General features: G+C 35.4%; 1 protein-coding gene across 2 annotated transcripts in view; it reads left to right on the top strand.

Moving 5' to 3' along the window:
• vipr2 (vasoactive intestinal peptide receptor 2) overlaps positions 1-25074 on the top strand; it is a 70622-nt gene extending 45548 nt beyond the window's left edge. Inside the window, exons 8-14 of one of the 2 annotated variants that reach the window (XM_069190992.1) lie at positions 5380-5440; positions 7055-7124; positions 9632-9723; positions 14025-14148; positions 14246-14287; positions 14559-14688; positions 15650-15736. In XM_069190992.1, coding sequence (XP_069047093.1) covers positions 5380-5440; positions 7055-7124; positions 9632-9723; positions 14025-14148; positions 14246-14287; positions 14559-14651 — 482 coding nt within the window. In that variant the 3' untranslated portion in view covers positions 14652-14688; positions 15650-15736. Of the gene's footprint in view, positions 1-5379; positions 5441-7054; positions 7125-9631; positions 9724-14024; positions 14149-14245; positions 14288-14558; positions 14689-15649 lie in introns of both variants that reach the window. The other variant, XM_006634507.3, reaches the window with a different exon arrangement.
• Positions 25075-25321: the final 247 nt, after the last annotated feature.

Genomic DNA, 25321 nt, shown 5'->3' with positions numbered 1-25321 from the left:
TTGTGCCAACAAACAAAGTAGGACAGTTTGCATATTTTAGGTTAATCTATTTGGATCCACTTAAAATCATATCTGCTTCTTGATACATTTCTTCATCATTCACCTAACATTTTCTTGTCTTTTGTATCAAGTCTCTTTTTAATGTGCAACCTTTAAAAGCACGCTGAGCAATTTCCTGGACAGGAAATGGTACAAGCTGATTAGCTCTGAACCTGTGGATGCAAAAGGATATAGAATCACCAAAGTAAAGCATTTCATTTGAATGTGCATTTACTTCAGCCTTCATTTGTGGTCTGCCTAAATCCTGTTGCTGACCTGAATCTCTGTAGTTTAAGATGTAACCCTAATCGGTGGTTTCCTGTTCTTGTGACTCCCTTATACAGTATGTGTTGTGCACAGTTTGCTGCACATGCCTAAAACCAAGATAGTAGAGATCTTAACTATGATGAACTCAAGCTAATAAATGATATGTTAAAGCAATTTCAAAAGATATGCTTTCAGATCTTCCTTTTTATAAAAAAATGTCTTGCCGCCTTGAATGGAAACTCTGACGCCTAACCTTTCAAGCCTCAGTTGAGAAACAACTCTTTTCTGGATGACAGTAAATTAAAAATAAAAAAAACTAATAAAGAAGAGAAACAGCTGCCCATTATTATTACATACGCACAGTATTTAATATTTACAGCAACATCCTACTGTATGCAGTGGCCTATGTATTTAAAATGACAACAGGGTCCATCTTGGAGTGGAAATATGAGATGCAACAAGCAACATAATAAGCCCTGGGAGTGTTACTGGCAAAACCAGGACTTGGACAAGGAACCTCCTTGTCACAAGGCTCTCCTTAACCACTGGATTATCTGATCTGAAATGGATGTTTAAAAACGGTAAAAAAATCTGATATATATTGTACGGCAGAAAGAGCGTGAATTAATAAAATACTGTAAATGAGTTGGAATTAAGGTAAGAAAACAGGTTTGAACACCAAAATCCATAGCAAGTAAATTTATAAACAATACTAGGACTCTTCTTTATAGTCAAGTGAACAATAGTCAGGTAAAGAATCTGAAGACACAAGCATCCATTTATTTACAATAATTAAAAACTACATACAAGAGACACAAACAATTATCTTAAAATTATTTACAGAGACAGAATATTTATTTCCAGCACTCGACGGAAAAAAAATAAAAAAACAATTGGTTTCCGGCGCCAGCAAGATGGCAACAGTAGAAAGCCCTTGCTGTGTGACTGTTTTAATGTTTATTTATACGTAAATGCTCTTGTTTTGTCTTGGACGCTCAATGGCTGTCATTACTTATACCAGACAAACACTTTTAAAACTGAGGACAGACTCCTTAGGGTCATCAGACAACTGTTTTCACATACCGGACCCCATCTGCCGGACCGGACAGAGATGCAACAACAGCAGGTGGGCAGACGCCTGGGGAGACGAGGTGGCGTATTAGCACATCTACGGAGGCATCCGCAGAGACCACTGCTGCCATTTAGTCTATTTTGTTAGCTTATGTTCAGTCACTGGATAATAAGATTGACGAGGTACACTGTCGGATCAACATGGAAAGGGACCTGAGGGAATGCAGAGTGTACGCCTTCACTGAAACCTGGCTGAATGCATGCGTCCCGGACACCGCCATCCAGCCAAAGGGGTTCACCGTTTACCATATGGACAAAAACCACCAAGCAACCGGCAAACACAAAGGAGGAGGCGTTTGCTTCCTGGTCAACAGCAAATGGTGCACGGACGTGGAGGTAATTTCTAAATCCTGCTCACAGAATCTAGAACACCTGACCATAAAATGTCGACCCTTTTATTTGCAGAGGGAGTTTTCCCCCACCATTATCATGGCCATTTACGTTCAACCTCAAGCCAGCGTGGAAGCAGCTCACAGCGAACTCCATGGCATTATCAGCAAGCATGAAAACTCCTACCCAGAAGCTATCTCAATTCTAGTTGGGGACATCAATCACTGCAATCTGAGGAAAGTACTGCAAAAATGCATTCAGGACATCACTACCGAAAAGAGAAGGCAATATTCTGAACCACTGCTACAAAACAATATAAGGAGCAAGTCCTTTTCGGCAAGTCGGACCACATACGTAGCTTTCCTTTTGCTTCCGGACTACTAACAGAGACTGAAGACCTCCCCCATTGCGAATGGGTCAGTGCGCTGTTGGTCTGAGGAGGGGGAAAGCAGGTTAATAGACTGCTTTGATTGTACAGACTGGGACGCATTCAGAGCTCCCGACAAAGATTTAAATGAGTATACAGATGGGTCACCAGCCATATTAAATACCGCACCGACAATTGTGTACCAGAAAAGAAAATTTGGACATTTCCCAATCAGAAGCCATGGTTCAACAACGAAATTCGCAATGAAATAAAAGGTAGATCCGCCGCATTCAAATCAGGGGATTCAGCTGTACTGCTAATCATGGTATTAGAAAGACATAAAACATACTAAATGGAGCTACAGAGTGTGGCTTGAAATGCAAAGGGTCGACACCCGGAGGCTGTGGCAGGGATTACAGTCAATCACAGGCTACAAGTGCTGCAGCCAGGAGATTGACATGAACAATACATCACTGCCTGATAAGCTGAACCATTTTTATGCCCGCTTTGATGCTCTGAACACAGACTATTGAGAAGACCCCAGGTGTATAGGGAAAGTTTGCTCTGAAACTCTCAGAGCAGGACGTGCAGAAAACTCTGAGTAGGGTGAAAATCCATAAGGCTGCAGGGCTTGATAGGATACCACCCCACGTCCTCAGAATATGTGCAGTCCAGCTGACCACAGTATTTACGGGCATCTTTACCTCCTCCCTGTCATAGTCCATTGTCCCCACCTGCTTAAAAAGCACCATTGTTCCACTCCCCACTAAGGCAAAAGTGACGTGCCTTATTACCGTCCAGTAGCATTAACATCTGTGGTGATGAAATGCCTGGAGAAGCTGGTGTTGTCACACATCAACTCCTCCATCAGAGAGTCCCTGGACCCCTTGCAGTTTACCTACCAGAACAACAAATCAGTAGATGATGCTGTCTCCCTAGCTCTACATACGACCTGGACACTAAGATCTCATATGTGAGAATGCTGTTTGTGGACTACAGTTCAGCATTCAATTTAATCATACCCAGCCAACTGGTGATAAAGCTCCGGGGACGGACTGCAAGGTTGTACTCCCTATTCACTCAGAACTGCACAGCAAGACACAGCAACAACTGCATCATTAAATTTGCAGATGATACAATTATAGTAGGCCTGATCAGTGATGATGACGAGTACACTTACTGGGATGTACTGTAAGTTGTACAGCTGCTGAGATGGTGACTTTGCAATAACCTTGACTTGAACAAGAGTAAAACAAAATAACTAATACTATACTTTTCGGAGACACAGGCAGCATACTCGAAGCCCACTCAGTATTGATGGAATGGAAGTGGAAACAGTCACCAGCTTTAGTTTTTTGGGTATTCACATTTCTAATGACCTAACCTGTACTGTGAACATTGACATTATGTTGAAGAAGGCTCAGCAGTGCCTCTATTTCCTGAGGTGCTTCAAGCAATCGGGGATGCCAGTACTTGTGATGCTGAACTTCTACTGCTGCACCATTGAGAGTGTCCTCACCAACGGGATCACCGTGTGGTATGGCAACACCTCTTCTCAAGAAAAAAAGGCACTGCAGAGAATGGTGAATGTGGCCCAGAAGATCATCGGCTGTGGTCTCTACGAGATTAAACAGCTCTATGTGGACCATTGCCGTGGTAGAATTCTGGCCAACACAGAGGACAGTCACCACCCCAGGCATTAGCTCTTCACCCCACTGCCCTCAGGAAAGAGATGCAAGAGTATAGGGACACTTACCACTAGATTCTTCAATAGCTTCTACCCACAAGCAGTGTAATTGGCGAACACATTTGGCTATGCTCCTCGGACCACACCTACACCATCTGCCTCATTATAATTTTATTTATTTCACATCTGCAGTCATTGTTTAGATGTCTGCATTGTTTACATTCCAACTGTTTACTTGTACATTATCTACTGTTTGTTGTATATTGTCTTGATGCACTGTCTGCACTTTGTGTTTTACACTTTTTTTTAACAATCGAGAGACTTTCTGTAAGTAAGAATTCATTGTATCAGTAAGTCTACCAGTTACATAGGGCAATAAAGTTCCAGTTCAGGTTCACTGCTCCAGACCTTATAGAGCTCAAAGCCAACCTCGCTCATCTCCTCAAAGATCGACCAATCTATTTGACGTGATTCAAGACACAGCTGTCAAAAAAAACCCTTCACAGAACAGTCTGCTTTAGCTGTCAAAAAACCCTTCACAGAACAGTCTGCTTTCTAAAATCATTTTTCCTAAACCAAAAAAAATATTGTCAGAGAGTCCTTCCAGGCAGGTATTAAAAAGCAAATAAATATTCCTCAAGTCATAAAAAACCACAGTCCCTACAGGCTGTAGGAAAGTAGTGCTTACTCACAGCACTCTAGCTTCTTCAGTTCGGAAGGATGAGAATGAGAATTATGATGGTGGCACATTTGATACACTGACATACAATCTTCTAAACTTGTCATTTACCTCTTAGCTTGCTATTTTGTAACTATATTTGGGCATCTTCCACATACGTCTCTGTCTGTTCTTACCTATCACTCAAAGGGAGAATATTCAGTATTCGGATGGAGCCATTCACATACTGTATGCGGTAGCAGTTTTTCCTGTGGCAAGCTTGCCAGAGCTTAATGCTCTATCATTCAGGACACCCAACTTCACTTTTCACTTGCTGAAGAAGATCAATAGGTGAAAGTTGTGGTGTGTTATTCTTTCTGTTACAGTAATGTTTCACTACTGTACTTCTTTAAATCCACCTAATATGGAATCATGTAACTAAAGGGACATTTTCGATTATTCACATTATTGATTCATTAATGATAAATAATTAAAAAATAATATACATACAGTATATAGCAAGTATAGGCTGTGAAAAAAAACATTTTTCTTCATAAACATTTTATAAATCAACATCTTTAATTTGGTCACTCACTGTGGTTATTTTGGGAAACCGGACTATCAAGTCTAATTTTCTTTTCCAAGACCAAAGTAAAGACTGACTTCCGATAGAACTGAGTGGTGGTGAGGAGAAAGGGGAGTAGCTACAGTATTAAGATATATATCTTAATATACCCCTGACACACAACATTATACTGTATATAAAAGAATAATTAAAAATGCAAGTTTGTTTACAAATAATACAAAACAAACATAATTCGTGGTTAAAGTCATACAGTTGATTTTGTTTATCTTGCACACTGCACTGTGTAATTAAATCGTGTTTTATTATTTTTATAGGAATTCCAGCTGTGTTTGTAATTGCATGGATTGTGGCAAGGATATATTTGGAAGATACTGGGTAAGTAGAGAAGTCAGTGTCAGCAATGTTGTTAGAAAATATTAGATGGGTTACAGGAAAATGCTGTGAACCTCATTTAAATCTTATTCCGTTTGCATTATAGAAGCAAGCCACATTGAATATGTTAATTCATCAATAATTCACTGATAATTATAAACACAGTAATAAAGCTAAATAATATTTTTTCAACATAGTCCTTAAATCTGGAAACTGTTTCTTTGTCCAAATCTAGCTTCCACTAATTAGTTGATGGGCATATTAAAATGAGTGATTGACTAAACATATTTTTTAAACATGCCATTTTTTCTTTTGTTTTTCACCCCATTTAAATTCTTTATTGCCTTTTTTGCTACACACATTGAAAGAGTCTGATGAATATCTCTACAAAGGTAGTAAAAAACCAAGACAGCGATTATTCTAATCCTTAAAAAAATACAATTACAAGGCAAAACCTTGAGCGAACAAAACAGTTCCTCTGGAGCAGTGTAGTATGGGATATGTACTGTATCAGCAAGAGAACAAATTGTACAGAACTCCTATTTTGTCATTATGTAACTTTTGTCACCAAATGATAGCTACCAAGTTTAAAGTTAATTGGCCAAACGTTTTTGAAAAGAACAACTAGAATTATGGGACATGTTTCAGCAAGCATGTAATGACCCAGTGTGGGCGTACAAAATATTGCCACCTCTAAGATGGAATTTTATTCTTTTCTTTCTGAAAAAATTAAATATTATGAAATGACATGCAGTAGGTAAGAAAAGTATAAACTGTGTTGGTAGTTAGTTTCCCTTTATAGGTTTTTGGTTATACGCAATTCATTTAAGCATATCGAAACTGCAAACAATATGTAGTTAAAAAAATCATGGCACTAAACTATATTTAATAAATGTGAACTGAAATTCACATTTAATTTCAGTAATTTTAACTAGATTCCTATGATCCACACTATGCAATCCAAGGTTCAAGTTTGTGTTTGCAATAAAAATGGTTAACCTGAGTGACAGTTTCTCTTTGTGGTCTCCATCATTGGTTAATCATGTACTGTAATTGTGCAAAATGCGTTTCAAAGGCCTGTCTGACAGATTTATTCCACTTCAAGTGGCTGTGTTAGAAAAGGGCTAGTTATGGTACAGTACACTAAAATTTTATTAGTATATTAGAACAAATACTGCCAGTGTATTTGGGTTTTTGAAGTAAACACCTAGAGTATGTCCTTCAGCCTTAGAGTTTCAATGCCCCACCAATGTGTTTCTGGGATCATCTAAGTATGCATACTTGAAGACGATTACCAGTTATTCAGTGTAGTGTTTGTAATAGAAATGCTCTTGTATTGTCCTTTGTAGATGGCCAGGAGAGCTAAAATAAAAACAAGTTTACTATTTTTTTCATTACTCTACTGAGTAATGCACCAAAACTAAGTTTTGAGTAGACTTAAACTGTGCAGGTCGATGTGATCCACAACACAATGGATGTATCTATTTATCAACATAATACGAGGGTTAAACTGGATGGATGATAGAAGTACACAACATTTTCATAATACACAGGATGAAGAATATAAACTCAAAATGTGTTGTTTTCTTAGATTACCCTGGCTAATTTCTTTTTCAGTTGTTGGGATATGACTGATAAAGATACTCCAAAATGGATTATCAACAGCCCAATTATAATTTCCATTGTAGTAAGTACAGCATAATCTTTTTTTTTTACATACTTTGTGCTCATGAGTGATAATGAAAAAATATATATTCTTTAATCCTGTGGTGAAATTGAAAAGTGTGAAGCCACAGCATTATACAAGATAAAACACGCAGAAGGAAAATGTATCACAGCTGAGGTTCACCTCTCCAGAGATTCATGTGCATATTTCATTGTACCTCACTTATGAGAGTCTGCAGGCAGTGAAATAGAAAGCAATGCTTGAATATGTATAAGCTGATGTATTATTGCAGTGTTCATCTACATCACTTGACACTGAGGGAATGCTGAATAAGTGACATTCTGAGATGCAAAATGAGACAGAAATGTGCTTTGATAGGAATTTCTATGCATCTCCTTTTTTTTTTTTGAGAAGCAGTAAAAAAATCTTTCATTTAATTGTTTCTGTTTCCTATCCTTTTCACTCATGCTGTAATTAAGCCTTTCAAAAAAACAAGTCAGAGTCACCCTATAAACCTCTGAGAGCATGTTTCTTTACCTGATCTTCTCTGTAGTGGGGCTGCAGGCACAGAAAGACTGCAGGTGTTTGTTGAACTTTAATGGTAGATGACATGGGTCCCCAATTATCTGTAAATCGCTTCGGGATCCTTTATTATACACTAATTTGTTGGTGGGTTTGTTGTTGTCTTAAGACTTTGTGAACACATCGGGTAAAACATGAAGCTGACACTCCACTGTTAGACAAGACCGTTGAAGATATCAAATACTGTCTTACTTTGGGATTTTCCAATCAGGGAATGTGTTTGAGTCTTAAATGACCCTGATGAAATTATTCTGATGTACACAAATGTAATTAAAAACATTTTAATAATAAAAAACACTTACCATCTTGTTATGACCCCAAGTGTCTAGGGGAAAAGGGGTGTAACATTTAGGATAGTTCTTTTGGAAGCAGGGGGGGTTTTGGTGAGGGACTAGGAAGCGTGATAAGGGTAAGGAACTAGAGTGGTGCCAAAGGAAAGAAAATAAACAAAAATGGAGCTGGCTAGGACAGTGAGGGAAAGCTAATCTGACTACAAAACAAACCCCGAAACACACGGTCTTCGGTGTCTTCAACGCCCTAGCTAACCTGCACTGACTACCCAAAACCATACAAGACAAACGGCACTCACCCGTACTAAACTAGTGTACTAATACAAAATCAACTAAGTGTGTAAGTGTATCCAACAACCTAAACTAACCTTATATACAGAAGTTCACACAAAAACACAAGTGAACCAGAAAGACAAATAAGGGAAAACAAGAGTAATAAATAGGAGCAGGGTACAAAAAGAACACAAAAGTTGAACATGTAACACTGGGGCAAGGTAATGACAAAACAAGGATGAACACACAAACAAACGAAAGTACAAAGAAACTAACGTAAATACAACAAAACAACAAAGCCGAAGCTATACGAAAATACACACACACAAAGCAAAACAAACCAACAAACGAAGCCGAAGCAATAACCAGGAGCGAAGCGAAGCGAAGCGATAACCAAAACCGAACAGGACCAAAGTCAAACAAAAGGCCTCTTCTTTCCTAAAGCCTCCATGTTATATAGTGAATAAGATGTGTTCTGATTGGCTGAGGGCTGTTTGATGATGACATCATATTGAAACAGTGGTGTGATGGTTGGCCAATGGGGAAGGTAGAACAATCAAGGGTCAACAGTGTGGACATAACAGAAAAAACACACACAGAACACACACTGGGACGTAACACATCTTAACTATAAAAAAGTGCAAACGATAGCATTCGGAATGTTTACACTGCACAGTCAGAGCTGGGACATGCAGATCAGACAGACATTTAACAGAGGTTTTCTTGCTTGCATACACAAATACTGTATACTGCAGTTCTGTAAAAAACAGCATAATTAGTGTAGAGAATAAATGCCCATTAGGGTATTAGACCTGCTAATTTAGAGTACCCAGATGACAGGGGCGTTTTTGGCCTTGTGCAAGGGAGAAAATGTTCTGTTCTTATATGATCTGTGAATAAAGATTACACAGAAATTAACCCTAACAGATAGTTAAGGGTTTTTACCATTATCCAAGAAGGCATGAGATGACTGTACGTCGTTATTTCACATACTGTACCATTTTTGGACTATGTAGCACTGCAGCTGATACAGTACTGTACATGCCTGCTCAGTCATACCAAACAAATGCAGAATTAAAATATATCATAAGCTGAACAATGCACAGACATTGCACTGTAGATTTTAAGATTAAAAAGAGAGCTTTATTAAATACATGTAACTACTGTGTTACTGTAAACTAATAATTCAACATTGCAAGGTGCTGAGAAGTAAAAAAGACAGTAGCTGAGGCACACTAAAGTATTTCAGTGACCCTGACGATATATTCAACCAAATAAAAATAATAAAGAAGGTGATCCTTTTGGATTGAATGGTTTATTGTTTTTGCTTTTTGTGGTGTTCATTTTTTTAAAGAAAATATTTTTTCTTTGCCTTTCTTTCAGCTAAATTTTCTTCTTTTTATAAGCATAATAAGAATCTTGGTACAGAAGCTGATGTGTCCTGATGTTGGAGGAAATGATCAGTCCCAATACAAGTAAGTTTCCATTCAAGACATAAAATAGACAGTTTGCTTGTTTGGATTGCTTGGATTCATTTGGGCTTTAGCAAGACATTTCAGGCAACATTTTCTGGCGCTTAACATACAGTACATGTGTCGACTCGACGTATCACAGGATTTTGCTCCTCCCTTTTTCCCAGCTGCAGATGACATGTTAACAATTAAAAATGAAAAAGTGTTTATTAAAAACAGCAGCTATTTGATTCCACGTCATGTGGTAAGTCTACAAGTGTCAAATGAGTTTTAAAAATGCAAAATGAAGGATAACATCTTCATTAAACAGAGCTTTATTTTCTTTTTTTTTGGTAGTGGTTTCTGTACCTTCACTACAGTTTCCAGAAACTGCTTGTGAAGAGGAGAGTGTACAAGCTTCATTTTACACTTGAAGATTATTTAAAATATACCTTTATGCAAATATTGCCTATAGTGACTTTAACAAAACAGCAGGTGCTAGACACTGGGAACTCTTTTATCTAAGGGGACTTTCAATGATATCTTTTGTGACCTCAACTGAAAGCTTTTTAAAGTTTTTTAAGTGAGCAGAATATATAAATGTCTGAGGAATTATTACATTTCACTCAATGTTTTTTTTTTCCAAAATTAATAGTATAGTGTAACATAGTCTATAAAATCCTGACAGAGTCTATCAACTTACTGTGTGCACTGGGTTAATATGAGATGTGTTTTTCCTCCTTCATTATATTAACAGGCAATCTGATATTGAGCTTTAGATTTTCGCTTCTCCTATGATTCCTTGATTCTGGTCTGTAAAGTGCATTAGGAAAATTTCCTACCCATTAAATCACTGATGTTACATTAAGATCTAATTGCCAGTTTGTTGTACTGTGCAGTACTGTAAGTTTGAAACCAATTACGTTTATACATTTCGTGCATTTTAGCAATAGACTAGAATTTAATTCTTATATACATACTATACATCTGCAAAACATATCAAATATAACAAATGACATAAAGTTACCAGGAATTATATAAAAATAAAACATACAAACACACTGTAGTTTTCAAATTTGATGGCATAATAAAATACCGCATTGTTCTGGCCAAATCATATCAGTCACTGGCCTTATAAAATGTGTGCAATATAAAATGTCATATTTTGCCTACATGTAAAGTATTTATACAGTTAAACAGAAAAATCGCAAATTGTTTCTGTTTTGTATAATTTTACTGAGAATAATTATAGAAAGTGTAGAATAATAGCTTAGAGAGGAAATATTCAATTATGGTGTAAAAAGCACAAAATGAAAAATGAACTAAACTAATTTCATACATTGGCAGTTATAGACAATTCCTTTGATCAGAAATCATCACTTAATGATTATTAGTGTTATGAACAAAATAGAGAAAATCCAGGCTGCTGTCTCAACATGTGACATGATATAATTCAAGTAGCTACAAAAATGGATTACAAAGAGTATGCACATGCATACATATTTCCCACAGTGTAATGGGAAAGGTAAATAAGACTGCAAAGAATGATGGATGCCACTCATCTTTTCTGAGTGATTAGTCCACTGCTGCTCTTTTATTAATCACGTCTGCAATATTCAGAGACGAGCTGACAAAACCTAGAAATCATCTACTGGCATGATGGGAGAAGTGGTGGATAATCGTCTTAGATCCCACTGGTCACATGGAGACAGAAGGTCATTCGCTGTTGAGGGAATGAGATCCAAGAATTTGCATTTACAAAGAGAAAAAAGGCTAACGAAAAAAAAAAAACAGGTCCAAATGTGATAACATCTGTATTTCACTGACAGATTGCTTTTTAAGACCCTTTGGGAAAACAGAAGGCAGCCAAATCTTTCATTTTCCCACATGGCATTGCCTTAACTGAGCTATCTCCATTCGATATCGCCTGTTCATATTTGTTTGTGCCAATCTATGACCCTCTTTCCACGTGGTTATGTAAGAGTAGCAGTCAAAATGAAACTGTCCAAGTGCGAGTATAAAACCTGCTATAAATCAGGTGGTGAGGGTGAGGATGTGGTCCTCTGAAAGAAAAGTAAGGGACAGACACTCATTCACTCACGCACTCACTCACTCACTCAGCAAGCACACTGTTCTTATTAATGTAGAATAGGGCTTCGTAATGAGTGTTTAAAATAGACTTGGTGTAACCACTTTATAAAAATAGTTTATTATAAAATACATGAGTTAGTACAGTACCTTAGATGTAATGACACAGTGTAATGACTAATTAATAGTCCATTCAACAGCCTGTGTTGGAGATTATGTCCTTTAACCAGCACCAGATACAGTATGTGGGAAGTGGTTTGAGTATAAAGCCCAGAATATCGAATATTTCACTGGTTATTACTGTATGTGACAGGTAGTATCCCTAAATGCTCCATCACTAACCCTCCACCCATCCCAGAGGGAAACATTTAGAAACTGCTTTTATAACATTTTGAGTTCATATAATGAAATCAAGTCTTTTAAATAAAAGCATCTGTTTCTGGATCTTGTAGACAGAGTTTTACTTAGTCTTAGTTTTATCCAAAAAGCCAGGTTGACATTGTGTTTCCTACAGCCCTTGATCTGACTTTGGGAAGTGACTGATCAAACCCTTTTAATTGCATGTAAGATCTACAGCTGAAATTGCGACAGTCCCTTGTTGTTTAGATGAGACTTCTCAATCTCATTCTGAGACTTGAAAGTAGCACACACAGTGTGTCGGCACTTCTCGCACGGAGATGGATAGGCATAATGAGGAACAGTTAAGCAAATAATATAACAGTTAAGCCCAAATGGTTAAGTTTCTATGTACCCAAATGGGAGCACAGATAATTTTATGTGGTTCATTTATTATACATAAACATTGTATAATGTTTATTGTACAGTGATTTGGTTGATGCTTTTGCATGAGGCTGTTAAACAGGGTAAAATTATTAAAGCAAATCCATTAGATACACACACAAAAATACAGTAGCTCAGGTAGAGCAGTAGGACTTTACATATATAAAGAAATCTAATTCATAAAGGAGAGAGAGATATACAAAAGCAAATATGTATCATGTATTACAATTAATGCAAAGCACTACGTATAATACAAAATAGGAAGATTTTCTTTTATAATACGTCAGGAGTGGTAACTATGGCCTTGATACTGTATATGTTCATGGAAAATTCCCTGTAACTTGTGTGGAGGAAATACGTAAGTATATGTGACGTTTTCTTTGCAAAATTTGGTGTCAATTAAAAGTACCATTGTTAAACTTCGTTACCATTTAAACTCCCTTTCTGTTAATGGTTAATACTTGGCTGTCCTTCAGTGTTTTAAAATTCGTACAAAATTATTATTTTCTGCGGCTTTTATTTCAGTGTAGAGTTAACCTGGGAAACATCTCCTTATGTCCACTGCAGAAATAAAATTGGGTTCTTTACAAATTCAAGGGGTCTAATAGTTTACTGTCACAATTTACTGGAAAATAAATATCATGCGATTATCTTGTTTTGCTTTTCAGAAAATAGTGACTAGAGGAAAATACTGTCATTATCAAAATGAAAGTGTTACATGATTTTATAGGATTTTTTCAGTGTTTCCTAAAATTATTACAAATTAAAATTACACCTATTGTTTACTTAGGTTTGTAGTACTCTAAATCTGTACTCAACCAGAAAAGAAAGTGTTATAATCAAAAAGAGTAAAGACTGTGCTCAGGTAAGGCACAGAATTGTTTTGTGTTTATTACTGCCATATTTACTGTATTTAGCAAGATGAGACACTAAACCTTATAAATATGACTTAATTCATGAATTCATGGTTACTTTGTAAACACTTCACATACTGTATTTAACAGCGCATATTGATAATAATGGTTTTAACTTGCTGCCAGTGAAAACAGACTATTTTTTATTTCCATGGTTTTGGTTCAGTATTCTTGGAGTTGCATGAGAAAACGGATCCAAAACCATGGAAATAAAAAAGTGTGATTAGCACAAGGATTGTTTTCCCACACAGAAGGCATTGCATGTGGGTTTGACCTAAGGTTTTGCCCTTTGCTTGATTTCCTTTGGGCTCTCTTTACTTTGGCTTGCTGGATATAATTTGTTTCAAACTTGTGCTGTAACATCATCCTTCACTGCATGTTCCAGTCACAAGGATCCATTTCCCATTTCGTTTGAGATATTTCAAGATACAGATCAGTTGTTAGCAGCCATGATGCATTTGTTTTCTTTACAATTAATGCTTTGTAGCTTTTTAGACTCTGTAAATGTACTATACTCTACTGATAAAATGTGACTGTTTTCAGGAGACTGGCCAAATCCACTCTGCTGCTGATCCCATTGTTTGGAGTGCATTACATCGTGTTTGTTTCACAGACTTTGTCACCAGAATATCAAGTATCTTTTGAACTCGCCATCGGTTCCTTCCAGGTAAAACCTCCATTTGACTTATTACCATGTCATCAAAGGAACTAACTGTTTACAAAAAAAGCATCTAATGTTTTTTTTTTTTTAAATGTGATTGCAGGGTCTTGTGGTTGCCATCCTCTACTGCTTTTTAAACAGTGAGGTAAGTTCTTTTGAGTTGCACTCCATGTATGAAATGAGATATTGGATTTCAGACAGGGTAACATAATTGGGATAACCATCCCTTTATAAAAAGGCAAAGATTATAGCCTTAATCACACAGAAAGATGTAGCTGACATCAAATGTAGCCATGAGCTTTTTCAGCACTCATACAATGGATATCAAATTTTACATTTTGCTAACATATATGTGCATGATAAAGAAACCATTGACTTGTTATTGACTTATTAAGTTAATACTCTCTGTCTTCAAGATTACACCTTTAAATGTCACGAAGCGTCTTTCAGGACCCTATGCAGACAGCACAATCCGGAAGGGAGTGAGAAAACACGGGGAAAAAGACTAGGATAGGGGCTGGAAGAAGAACAGGGGGCATGTCCAAGGTGCGCTGGTGTTCGGGGCTGTGTGTCCAGGGCAAACAAGTCAAAGGGAGTCCGCAAGATAATCCAGGGAAAGCCAATGTCCAAATCTGGGTGATCCATCGTGACACAGATAAACGGAGTTAAAAGCAAGAGCCGGATCCGGCAAAGGGTCAGAAGCTCCCTGATCCTGGACCCAGATGGTCAAGATGCCGTTGTGAAGCCTATGCCGTCGAGTCGCTCCTGGACTCACGAGTAGGCGGGATTCCGGGCGTCCATCTTCCAAAGCTGAGCCCAGATTGGCAGGAACGTCTGGCTTTTATAGCAAAGGGGCAGGAACCGAAGGCAGGTGCAGGAGATTACGAATAAAACAAGGAAGGGCTGGAGCGTCCTTAAGAGGAGGGGTTTATGATCATGACATTAAAATGTGATAAAATTGACTAAGAATCATAAAGTCACTTTATAACAACACCCTGCCCTAATGCTGTTTAATAGCACTGTAAGAGATTTGATTCTTAAATTATATCATTTTAATGTTGTTGGATACACAAATGCTGTCCATTACTTATATTTGTATTGACCAAATACCTCTGTTGAGGGTTTGAAGCTAAATCACAAGTAACTTTATTAGGTTTTTTGTTATACAAAAATATTAATTTAACCAAGTAATACATTTTTGACCTAATGCTTTAAAAGCTATTTATTCCTGCCTCAGTTATTTTATTATACATTTACTTTTTATGGTGCCGTGATGAATTATGTAATTCATCATTTACACTAAGTATTCAATTACTCAGTAAATACTGTGTCTTATTAAGGTGTTTTATATACATTTTTATAATACTGAAAAAATACAAAATCACTGATGCATGAAAACATCGAGCCCCAATTCATCAATAGTACAGTACTTAACTTAATGTTACTCATGTTGCTATCACTTCCCAAAAATTTCGTTTCTGACTGTTTTTTGGAAAACTCTTTTCAGGTACAAGGAGAACTGAAAAGGAAATGGAGGAGTATGTGTTTGAACTGGCATGTGAGCCGAGACTATGGATTACACAGATCTGTTTCCAGAAATGGATCTGAGAATACAACCCATTTTCATCGCAATTCAAGGGCACAGTCTTTCCTACAGACGGAAACCACTGTCCTATAAAAGAGCTGTTTTGATTTGGATATAAAGACCATCTATAATCTGGATGATATGTGAACATCAGACTATGTATAGTACATCTTTGAAGAAAAATAAGATGTTCACATACTGCTGCGATATTCTGTTCTTATGTACATGTTTTATAGAAAAATCAATTCCAGGGGCCTTTTTGTTTTCATTGTATTAATTATTGATTCAGAAAACCCACATTATACATCACTTATTGTGAAAACTAACTCCTGTCATACTCCTGATTTGTTGCAAAAATTATTCCAGTCTCAATAAAGACTGACAGGTTTAATATTTTTTAAGAAATAAGATCAACCAGAAAAGGAATCATAGAATAACTATTTTCAGTTTCTTTTATAATTATTTCTGAAAATTTGATTATAATGTTTTGCAAAAACCATACACCAATCTTAAGTTTGTGTAACACACTAGATTACACATTATGTTTGAGTAGATAGCTGTGACAGCATGAGTAGGCTGCAAAGGAACAAATGAAGGTTCGTTCCAATGTCAAAGGTAAAAAAAGAAGAAACAACCGTTCGGCTATAGAGCCTTCTTCAGGTATGAGGGAGAGAGTCAAAGAAGGAGATAAATAAGGTGGAGGAGAACAAAAGATCGAGTAGTTAATAAGGGGCAAGGAGGAAGTGAGAATGAGTGTCCAAACCCGGGAGGAAACGGAGGAAAGTGGTGAAAATTCTAAATCTGCAAACGAATAGAAAGGATTTAGAAGGAGACGAGTCTGTTGTTGAGAGAAAGGGGAAGGAGTGATCCAAGTTTCAGGATAATTGTGGTTTGGGACTTCTTTCTGCAGTAGGAGTTCCAAGACCCCTCTGTGAGGATACAGATTGAGAGATCAGAAAAAGTTTGGCCATTAGAGGTGAAAAGGGAAACTATTGGTATGGATCCTTACAGCTCTCACGTTTCCTTCTCTTCTTCCTGTCTCAACAATGTAAACGGCTATTTACATTTAGGGTAAAAGTTACCACTTCTTCAATTGATAGCATTTTTTAAATTATTGACAATATCTTTGCCTCTGTTGAAATCTTCAAAATACCATGTAATTTCTCTAATTTAAATGAACAGCAGAGAGTAGGAATCCTTATAGTTTGTAGTGAGCAGTAGACCAAAAAGGTGGAATTATAAAGCATAATTATAGTAATCACATTACACTTCCAAATCAGAAATTATTTATATTATTGTATTTTGCATTGTTGTTCAAGGGGCTAGTGACTTTTGATTGGTGAGCAGTCGCTTGGTAGATTTGTGCCTGTAATTTATATTCAGCATAAATGTTACTGTATATGCAGCAATAGTCTATAATAGAGTTGCCACCTATCCAATTTGTTCAGGTTAGATAAGTCAGATTTCTCCATTAGTTGAAATTTGAGAAATGGGACCCTCAATGATGTACTGTATTACAATCCAAGGATAATAGGTGCACAATATCACTAAGAAAAAATATGTGCAATTTTTGTTTGGGTTTTCCTTTCTAATTTCTCAGTTCTTGCACATTTCTACAGTAACTCACCAAACACTAAGCTTCAGAATGTCACAAAGTGCACAAAGACAAATTAATTTTAAATCACAGGAGATATGTAATTGTCACTAGTGTTATAAATGCTTCCTAATTATCCTTTAAGTTGTCTTAAATGGTCGATAGATAGACATACTAACAACCATGTAATTGTAAAATTTAACAGCATAAGCCTTGTTGGACAAGAAAACGTATTATTGAAAACAACCTGAAAGCGTCTGTATTTTGCACAGTACAACCTGATATACAGTATTATGAACAACATTCAAGATTTAATGGAGAAGTAACAATAGTATCTTTAAAGGTCAAATAGTTACCCACATAGAAGTACCTTAAATACTTAAGTAACATGTCAGTTTTCATGTGCGTTCTATGTGAATGCCAGTAAGGAGCCCTTAATAACTCTCAGTGAGAGTGCAGCGAAGCATCACATTTTACAAGTGATTCTTGATTGTAGTTGTCAGGACATAAAGTGTGCTACTGCGTATTTGCAAATCGTTAAAAATTGCATTGAATCTCCTAAGACACATAATTTTTCAAAATCAACATATTCATAATCAACATAAATCAACAAATGGCTGCAGTGCTTGTTGAACGCTTTGTTCTGTTACCTGGTGTTTTTCATATTTGTGTGATATATCCTACTAAGTCATGCAGCCCTCACTTATGAATTGACTTTTCATTAAGTTGTACAACTTATTACTTCTTCTTATTAAGATCTTTGCACTTAAAGGTGTCTTAATATGCTATTTCATCTAATAAAGGTAGCTTACTATTTTCTGTAGTAATGCTAAAACGGAATCCAACCATACTGAATGGATGTACTGAATGAGAAGATACAGTAGAGTAAAAGAGGCTGCAAATGAGACAAGGTCATTTTGACTCCTCTTGCTTATTTGGTTGCCTGTAGTTGATCAAAGAACCTAATCAATCCATTATTTGAACATTCCCAATGAACCAGCTTCCATAAGAGGCTTAGAGCATTTTCCAAAACAGCCCTATAACTCTGTGTGAAAATATCACCCCTCTCTTATTCAGTGATTCACAGCAGAAAAATCTTTTTCAATGGCACATAAAAGTGGCAAGCCATGTAGGTACAGAGCCACAGTTATGCAGCTTTGATAAGAATCTTTATAGAGTCAAGCCCGAAACTGAGGCTAGTTTTGACCATTAAAAACCAATAACTGAGTCAGTCAGTTTATTGAAGTTTTGGATAAAATTATAAGAGACAGATGCCCTTTGGCTCCTTTGAGGCCATGGCTGGCTGGCCCATTACTGTGTGATCTGTCTGCAAAACCACAGTTAATTAATATCTGGGGCCTTCTGTGAGATTTCATGAGTACTTTAAAGATCACCACCTTCCCACCAAATATAAATATAGCTACGTACTGTATGTCTCAGTTTTCCCATTTGTTTCAATGTCCCATTACGTAACCAAACACCAAGAAATAAAGTCCTAAAATGTTTTCTCCGGTCACACGCTGAATGTGTCAGTGAACAGCTGAAACTAAACTTTTTCGATCTCAGATAATCGCTCTGAGCGCCTGCTGTCAAGCCAACAAACGTCTGGTAATTTTCCATCCCACAGAATTTTTAATAGACAAGTTTCTGATTTCAGTATGTCCCGAGTCAAAAAAATGATTATTGTTCTGCCCCATGAAGACATTTAAGGAAAACTTGCTATCTCCCTCTATTTTGATTTGCCATTCACTTCAGACTTCGTTAAGTTTCTGCCACTTAAATGATGAAATCACCATTTCCAAGCGACAGCTTTCCATTGTTAACATAAAGAAAAATTATACATTTCTTATAATTATAAAAAATTATAAAATTATATTTATATAAAATTATAAATAATATAGTGCATATATTTATGAAGTGAATACAATTATATGTTTATACTATAAAAACATTTTAATTATGCTCCAATCTATGAGTTGGACAAATAGAGAAACTAATTTTTAATCAGTATTCCATGCTATGGTAACAGTACAACTAGTTATAACAGAGCAAAATTAAGTTCGTTTTGGATTTTCTTTACCCCATACATTCAACTGGGAATAACACATTCTTATATATATCTGTACCATGTTGTGTTTTTCTTAAGGACAGGTAGAAAGGGGTAGTTTTACGGATATTGAGTAATCCACAGTAAGTGACAATCAAAGAGTGTTGGAACATATGTAAATGTTCCTAAATACAGAACACATTTGGCTTTTATAGTTCCTCTATGGTGTTAGTTGAAGCTTTTTTATATTAGTGTTATACTGTATATACATTAATTTTTTTTTGCAAAATGCACAGTTCTTGGTTTGAAACCGAATTCCATGTGAAAAAATGAAATTTTCTGTTCAAGGAATTGTGAATTCTTATGTTTTCATCAGAATTAATCATTAATTGTAAAGAAATATACAGTATCCTCTTTTTTAAAAATCAGTTACAGCAGTTTGAGCTGGCACCTGGAAAATATACTTAGCGCAATTTTGTGACCCCTTTATAACCTCAGTTTGTTTAATAATAGCTAATAACATGATTACTCTGCACTATGTGAAGAATAGACCTACTTTATATACAATTACTAGTTTCTTGATACATTAATTTATTCATTTTAATTCCAAATCAAAAATGGTTTGTGTACTAAACAGATGCAAGACAGATATCGTAACAACATCCTCTTTTCAGTCATGTAAAAAGTTCCATCAATTTCTAACTTTGCATATTCATTATACGGTCTTGTTGGAATAATTGTTTTAGCATACAGCATACACACATACAGAAGTGCACGGCTGCCACCAAGAAAAAAAAGATCCTCGCCCTTATCTCGTAATTCCTACAAAGTTATCTCGTATTTACGAGATAGTAATTCTCGCATACTTTATGTGATCACGCAATAGTACAATTGTCATATCTACAGTATATCGCTACATGGGGACTCACAGTTTTAAGCAGTGGAACTGATTGCACGTATTGTACTGGATAACTGTTCATAATGGAACCATCATTGCTTTGTTCTCTAAATCCCACAGAACTGGTCCTCATGCTTGTAATGATTATGTTCATATTTGCTAAAAACTGCAAGATTTCATTATGACTAAACCCCAGTCGAAAGTAAAATTAATGCAGTACAAAATGCAGTACAAATTGTGCAGCACTGGACATTGACACGATCATTGAACCGAAGGTGCCAGCCAAGCTCACGGTAGCTTCTAGATGCGTTCGGTGCACAACGTAACAGGTTGTACTGTACTGTACATACACTGAAGTAATCATTATTATCTCGTAATTATGAGATAATTTGTTGTTTTGTAATTACAAGATACTCAAGCCAGTGCTGTAGAATGATAACAGTTCACTCAAGCAGTATCGTCTTTATTCTATTTACTTGTAGACAGAATGCCACTTGGGATACATACAGTACTGTTTTAGTTTCCAGACAAAAATGGTCAGAACTGCCAGACTAAAGAACCATGGCACATTCAAAAGACTGTTTCTCACTGGCAGGACTCCACATCATTTAGAAGTCAGACTTGGCAAATACTCTACCAGTTTAGAATTATATTGGTTTTAGTACTGTAATATTTTAAAACTAACAGCAGCCTCTGTGCCTGAATTAAATTCTTCCAGTTTTTTTTCATGGTAAATTTTATGTTTATGCATTGAAAGCATAAGTGAATGTTTTATGGTCCTGGCAGCAAGGTGATTCAGATCCTTCAAAAGCCTTCAAGTGTAGACGAAAGACAAAAATCACATATTAAACTGAATTGAACAATATGATACCGTAATACAAACAGCATTCGACAACATTGCCCAGTCCGAACTCTTCCAATACAATAAGATCAAATAAATCCCTACCTGCAAACATCTTTTTTCATTATTCCAAAATTGAGTACTTTTAGGTATGAAGGAATTAAATGCTATCTTAGTCTCATTAACAGTTACAGGGATAATAGGAACAGAAACGTTTTTTTCTAAAATCAATTAATGTATATTACATAGTATTTTATCCTAGTGTACAAATAGGAAAAAAGATGCAAAATAAAAGACACCATTAAATGATCCACCATCCCAGGATGCAAGATACCTTCTTTGAGAGTGCTTAATTTCTTAATTCTTTTATTTGCTCAGCCTGGTAGTTACTGCCCCAACAATGACTGCAGAAAACATTATCTCAGAGTAAATTTTGTACCCCACTGAGTATCAGGTAAAATTATATCTGTCTTATGTACCACATTATAGAGGTACAGTACATACTATTAGTACAAGTACAGTACACAAACGCATTAATGTGCATTAGTACAGTACTGTACGTTAATATTACAGTACACTGTATGCTGTACAAACCTGAAAGCAAAATGTTCCTTTTTGAACTATGTATGACTGTGAGATGTGAAATTAAAAGACAGAAACCTATACCTCACCTCCCAAAATGCACACACATCTACAGCACAGATGCAGTTTGTTGTAAAATAACATTTATATACTGGTAATATGAGCAGTTTGCATGTAAGGCTTCCAAATTAAAACCAGCTTCAAAGCAAATGGCTTTACAATCCTTACAGAAACAAATATTGATATAATACTGTATATATTAATATATATAATTAAAATATGGATCAATAAATCCCACCAAAGCTTATTAAGTTTTTCAAATGACAAGGAATTGCAGAAAAGATCCCTTGAATGTAAACTATAAAACATAAAAGCTCATTTCGTGTTACTAATTATTTCAGTATTTGAATGTAGTACCATAGATTTATCTGATTTTCCGTTTGCTCTCAGTGCATGACAATTCTAATAATTTGTGTTCCTACAGTATATTATGTGTACAAATATTCCAAAAAAATGGAAAGATCCTTACATTTAAACATAGAAAGACATTATACTAATCTTAAAAGGTTTGTTACTATAAATAAGGCTGCAAACTAGAGAAGGCCACCCAGTCTGCTTACAGCTAGCTGTTTTGTTTTGAAATTAATTTTAATGGATTAATATAATTTAAACTATTTGCTTTTTTCTCTTTGTGCCAAATAAGTTTACAGTTTAACAGTGTGTGAGTTCTGTTTGAGATTTCAAATCATCTGAATTGATCTCCATGCATATTGTTTCTTACTGGGATTTATTATGTGTAGGTATTCTGAACTATTGCACTAACCAAATATCACAGTGAATGGTACTCTGCACATATACATCAAAGGAAATCAAATCTGGATTTTGAAACTCTACAGGCCACCTTCCAAGCTTTTTATTTAGATTTGTAGTCATGGTTACTCAACGTATAAATATATTTTTTAAAGTTCCATGGTTAGATCGTCAATAATGGTTCAAATGCCAGACAGAAAGAGCATTTTGAAGAGATGGTATACTGTGCTTAAAGTATGACATATAATTTACTTTTAAATAATAATATATCATAAACAATATTGTACGTTATGTAAGATGGCATATATTGTATTATTCAGATAGGGAGAAACGTTTAGTCTTATCTCCTTAATGCCTGAGATTTAAAATTTAGTTTGGCATTACTTATGCATATTTTATTTTAAAATGTTGGAACAAATACATTTTCTGCAGTTGGACATTTTGCCACTGATTGTCAGAAATTTGATCAAAATATTTAAGGTCAGATTGTATATCCACCCCTGGTTGTCACAGCCCAACAGAAATCTGTCACACTGTGTCTGAGGCAAAATAAAGAATAATTAGAAATACAAACAAATGGAAATTAGGAAGTACTTGAAATAGCTGTGGTTTATTTCATTATTGAATTCAACATTTAAAAGCAGTGATGAGAATGAAGAATGGATAAAGCAGGGCATTTTATTGCAGCAATCTGATTGAGTATAGTACCTTGCTCAAGGGTACAATTGCAGAATCCCAGTTGGGATTTAATCCATGAATTTGATCCCATGACCATCCAGTACACTGCTCTAATTAGATTTTACAAGACCCTAAACATAATTATAGACTTGTCTGAACAATTGTAATAATAACATTGGTAGTGTTTATCTTTTTCCTTTGTTTTAGGAAGGATTATCTCATCCGCAGTGTTTTTCATGGCAATGTGCTCAGTTCATATGTAAGCACCCGTATTGTTACTCTTGTTTGAATATTTAATTGTCCTTGATACTGTCCAGTCAGCTTTAATGGAAATATTCAATACTTCATTCAATAGCTGCTCAATATTCAAGGTGTTGTAACTTTTAAGAGTGGCAAATGAATGCTGTCTTGTCACTCCAGGCTCTACCACTTATTACTTTTGACATGAATACAGTAAGTATGCTTTTTGGCATTTGTGGGCTTTGTATTAGGTTGTCAAGTATAATCAATAAATTGTGCAATATAATGTACTGTGGTGATGCTAGCACATGATAGAGATGTTCTCTTTTTAGGTTTTTTTTTCTTTTGAATGATGCTTTGGACTGTCATTCCATGAAACCCTCATATTATAGGGTAAACTTATTAATTATTAATTTCATAATGTGTATTCATACTTTAATATTTCAAAGGGAAATATTATAGAAATCTAAAAAGGAACACATATTCAAAATTATACAAATATGCCAGGTAAGTGTTTAATTTTGTGTATTCCATATTTAAGGAAGCAAACAATGTGGTAATAAATAATATAATGAAGGCTGGGGCTTTTCCCAAGTACATTTAGATATATTCTGATATAGTCAAGCACTTAGCACTAATATACTGTATGTAAGTGTTGGAATCTTTTTACCATATATCTCTATAACTGCTAGTTTCACATTTACAGTAGTTTAATTCTGCTTACAGAGAGCACAACATTGAGCAGTTATAATTAAAACTCGTATAGAAGCACCTAAAAACATAACCACTTGTTGCACAACTATGTAAAGCTTACCTTTTCAAACAAATATGGAATTTCAAGTTTGTGCTTGAAAGGATACCAATAAAAATAATTTATCAAACATATACTGTAGTGGCATCACTATATCCCTGACATCTTCTCTATGATGTCTGAAAGATCATGACCAAGTTTTCATTAGAATAAATCCAAGGGAAACTGTTATTTTTTTTTACAAAATGCAAAATGCATAAATGTTATTTTAGTGTGACCCATAATCACAAGGTTTTACATGTACAATGCATTTTACATATAGAGTAATGAAATATTATAAACAAGATTGAAAATATATGAAGTTGCAATCGATGATTGATGGGTTTAGAAAAAAAGGTAAACTAGTTTAACTCCATTCTATGTTTTCCAGCTTTTAATATGATATTAAAAATATTGATTTGGATTAAACTGAATGAGAGAACAACTACCAAAACAACAGCACCTTATGACACTGATATATTTAATTTGTCTCAGTAACAAAGTGCTTCCCAGTTGTCTATTTAAATAATTTATTTTAAAAATCTATCTCTGTAGGCTATTTGTAACATAATACATTCAACTGCAGTGTCTATTGTAATATTGTGACTGTTTTGTGCAAAATTATTAGTTCAGATAATTCTTTCATTCAATGCTATATATAACCTATTTTGCTTTAGCTGAATTGTGTGCTTGGAATTATTATCTTCACTACTGATACTTTTCATTATTGCTGGTATTTTATAAAGTATAATGCACTTGTTTGTTGGATGGATTAATTGTTTTAGATTCTATATTGTGTATTACAAATGCTATATATAATAAATGTTTCTTTATGGTGTAAAGACAATTGTTAATAAAAACTTCTTTTCTACATTCAGTCTCATTTTCATGGTTTTTATTGGTGTAAACTATGGGTAAAATACCCATGCAGAGTACTGCACTTTTCATTTTAAGATTTTGAATCTCTTAAATATTTTGTTATGTTGTTAAACATTCAATAATGCTAAAATAAGTTTTATAGGTTTGTTCCAATGCCATAGCAAAATGCAATCAGTTTCTATTTGCAGCTACCTGTAGTCAGCAAATAAAGCTTTGAAATGATCTAACGGTTTTC

The sequence above is a fragment of the Lepisosteus oculatus genome, chromosome 6, assembly GCF_040954835.1.
Source record: "Lepisosteus oculatus isolate fLepOcu1 chromosome 6, fLepOcu1.hap2, whole genome shotgun sequence".
NCBI lineage: Eukaryota > Metazoa > Chordata > Actinopteri > Semionotiformes > Lepisosteidae > Lepisosteus > Lepisosteus oculatus.
Note: the sequence above shows the minus strand (reverse complement) of the source record. Positions and strands in the feature narration are given on the sequence as shown.